At 42.5% G+C, this 3097-nt stretch overlaps 1 protein-coding gene across 3 annotated transcripts in view; it reads left to right on the top strand.

The window, feature by feature from the left end:
* Positions 1 to 2189, top strand: part of B3GALT5 (beta-1,3-galactosyltransferase 5) — a 55783-nt gene extending 53594 nt beyond the window's left edge. For all 3 annotated transcript variants that reach the window (XM_019525535.1, XM_019525533.1, XM_019525534.1), the window contains one exon: positions 213 to 2189. In XM_019525535.1, coding sequence (XP_019381080.1) covers positions 213 to 1172 — 960 coding nt within the window. In that variant the 3' untranslated portion in view covers positions 1173 to 2189. The remainder of the gene's footprint in view (positions 1 to 212) is intronic.
* The last annotated feature ends 908 nt before the right edge of the window (positions 2190 to 3097 follow it).

The raw sequence follows: 3097 nt of genomic DNA, 5'->3' as shown, positions 1-3097 counted from the left end.
CCCTCCCCTGCTGAGGGAATGATGCTGGGGAAAATGTGTTTGGACAATTCTGCAGTGTTTTTAGTTTCCTTATGTGTGCGATTGCCATATATGGGTACTATACTTTATATATGGCCCTTAATCCCTAAACAACAGCATGTATTTTGGTGTACAAAAGTGAAAGGCTCTAAATTTTATTTTTATAATGTATTGTTTGCTCTTGTTTCTTTCAGATGGCTTTCAAGGTATCCAGAATATTTATTTGCCTTATAGCAGTTGCATCTTTTTTGTGTCTCTGTTTTTACATCACCCTCAACTGGAGTGATATCTGCATACTGTGTCCAAAGGGGGAAGTGGTTTTATCACTGACTCATTTTAAAAAAGACACTGAACAGTTCCTGCAGCTGCCAGATATAGACTGCAGTAAGAATCCTCCATTCCTAGTACTACTTGTGACATCATCATGTGACCAGAAAGAAGCTAGGTTGGCTATCCGTCAAACATGGGGGAAGGAGAGACTAATCGCTGGGAAACGAATTATAACATTTTTCCTCCTTGGAACCACTGAGCATCAAGATGAGCAAACTGATGTTCTCGTTGAAAGCCAGGCATACAAAGACATTATCCAGAAGGGTTTCATAGATACATATTATAATTTGACTTTGAAAACAATGATGGGAATGGAATGGGTTCACAAATTCTGTCAGCAGTCCAGTTTTGTTATGAAAACTGATACAGATGTATTTGTCAATGTCTTTTACTTGACTGAACTTCTTTTGAGAAAAAACAAAAGCTCTAGCTTCTTTACAGGGTTTTTAAAAATGAATGAGCGCCCAATACGACAGGTGTTTAGTAAGTGGTATGTGAGTAAATACGAATATCCTGGAAGCACTTATCCTCCATTTTGTTCTGGGACTGGTTATGTTTTTTCTACTGATGTTGCTAGTCAGGTTCTTAATATTTCAGGAAGCGTTCCCTTTCTTAAACTAGAGGATGTTTACATAGGACTGTGCCTAGCCAAACTACAAATCAAACTGGAGGAACTTAATTCAAAACAGACATTCTTTCCAATCAAGCTTGAGTTCTCACTTTGTGGCTTTGTGACTTGCCACTTCATTACACCTCATGAACAGCGGGACTATTGGTCTCAATTAGAGAAATCAGTAGATAATATGCCCAGCTGCTTGACATAGCTGAAACAAGAAACTGACACACAAAAATCCAGAGGGCCAGTCTTTTCCCAGGCAAAACTCTTCCTGATATCAGGACACGGACCCATTCACTGAAGAAGACATTAAATATTTCTGTTGGCGTTTTTGTTACCTCCATACCTGTCTAGGAATGTGAAAATCTCCATCTCACACTTCGCAATTTTGCTTTTCTTTATTTGCAAGCACTTTGTTTTCTTTCAGGGTTTAAGTGAATGTGACTGCTCTGCTCTGCTCTGTCTGCACACCAGCATCACCAGCAACAGGTCCAAGAATGACTAGTGATATTGTATATAGACAAATAAGCAGATACTTCAGAGATAATTTGTGTGTGTTTGAGGGTGGGTGGTGGAGGCTAAAAATGTTTACAGGCCAAAAGGATATTCCCACATTTCCTGACAGGCCACACTCCTGCAATAGACTTGCATACAGCCCTACTGAAATCCACAAGGCTTTGCTCAGATGCAAGGATATGCCTATGCAGAGCTCATTGCAAGACCTTAGCCTTTGGAATGGTGGGTTAGCTCAAGAGCCTTTAAGGACACCAGATTTGTTTTCTAGGCACACTCCATACTGAAAATCAAGCACACAAAGCTTTTTCCAAAGTCCAGTGGAAAGAGTCCCACTCACTTCCATTGACTTGGATTAGTTCTAGAAAGGATTTTATGAATCCAGGGATCACTGTCACAGCTATCGCCTTCTGAGCATTGTAACATATTTTCTTATGTATAACCTATTCTTGAATATAACATACACGCTGTTTTTTAAAAGGTAATATGTAGTAAAAAGGGTCTAGGGACCTGAGCCTGCTGCCAGCCCCGGGTGCTGGATGGGGCTCATGGACCAATCCAGCATGGTGGGTTTGGGGCTATGTACCAGGTCTGACCCCACATGGTAGGTCTGGGACTGTGTGACAGGCCTGATCTGACACAATGGGTTTGAATCCATGTGGCAGGTCTGGGACTGCACAGCCTGAGGGCATAGCCAGTTTGGGACTGCATAGACCTGTGCCATGTCCAACCCTGCACGCTGTCTCTGGGGCTGAATGCCGACCATACCCTGGCTCTGGAGCCACATGCTAGGTCCAACCTAGAACATGGTCCAAGAGCCAGTGCATGGTCCCAGACTCAGCATGCCAACTCCAACCCAGCATGGCTTCATAACCAGCGTGCGAGGCACCGTCTAGAATACCAGGCCCAGAGCTGTATGATAGGTTGTACTTGGTGCACTGGCTTTGGACATGGACCAGCCCTGTGCACAGGCTGAATTTGGTATGTGGATGGGGAGAGTGGCTCGCCATGGCTCTGGAAATCTGGTGATGTGGGGTGGGGAGCAGTGGCAGTGTTAATTACCTTGGTACTCAGAGCTACAGCAATGAATGCTCCCACCACTCCTTTCCCACTCCCCAGCCAAATTTCTGGATCTCTAAGGCTCTCTTTTGCTTGCACATAATATGCACCTCAATTTTCCCCATTTTTTTGGGGGGGGGAGAAGAAGGTGTAGGTTGTATGTGAGAAAATATGATAATTTTATAACATGGTTTATTGGGACTGAATTATGATAGCTTTAAATCAGTGAGACACTGTATTATAAACATCTTCCTTCCTGTCATGAATTCAGGGAGGAGGAAAAAAAATCTGCTGTAATCAAACATGCCCACTTAATTTTACAGACCAAGAGCCTGTTTCTCTGTTTTTTTTTAGCATCCAGTGTTTCTAGAGATCTATGGGAGCTTTTGGTGTACAAGGAACATATGACTGAGCCCTTACAGTACATGCAACTGATAAATAAAGTAAAAATGTAGAGGGTAAATTCTGTAGTCACAACATCTGCAAAATTCCCACTGATTTATGGGGAATTATGTGCCATCATGGCTAACAGATAACAGATAGACTCTAACCTATCAGTTT

This window comes from Gavialis gangeticus, unplaced genomic scaffold (assembly GCF_001723915.1).
Source record: "Gavialis gangeticus isolate Ggan-Ray unplaced genomic scaffold, GavGan_comp1, whole genome shotgun sequence".
In the NCBI taxonomy this organism is placed as follows: Eukaryota; Metazoa; Chordata; order Crocodylia; family Gavialidae; genus Gavialis; species Gavialis gangeticus.
The sequence above is the reverse complement of the archived record's forward strand: the minus strand, read 5'-3'. Positions and strand labels throughout refer to the sequence as shown.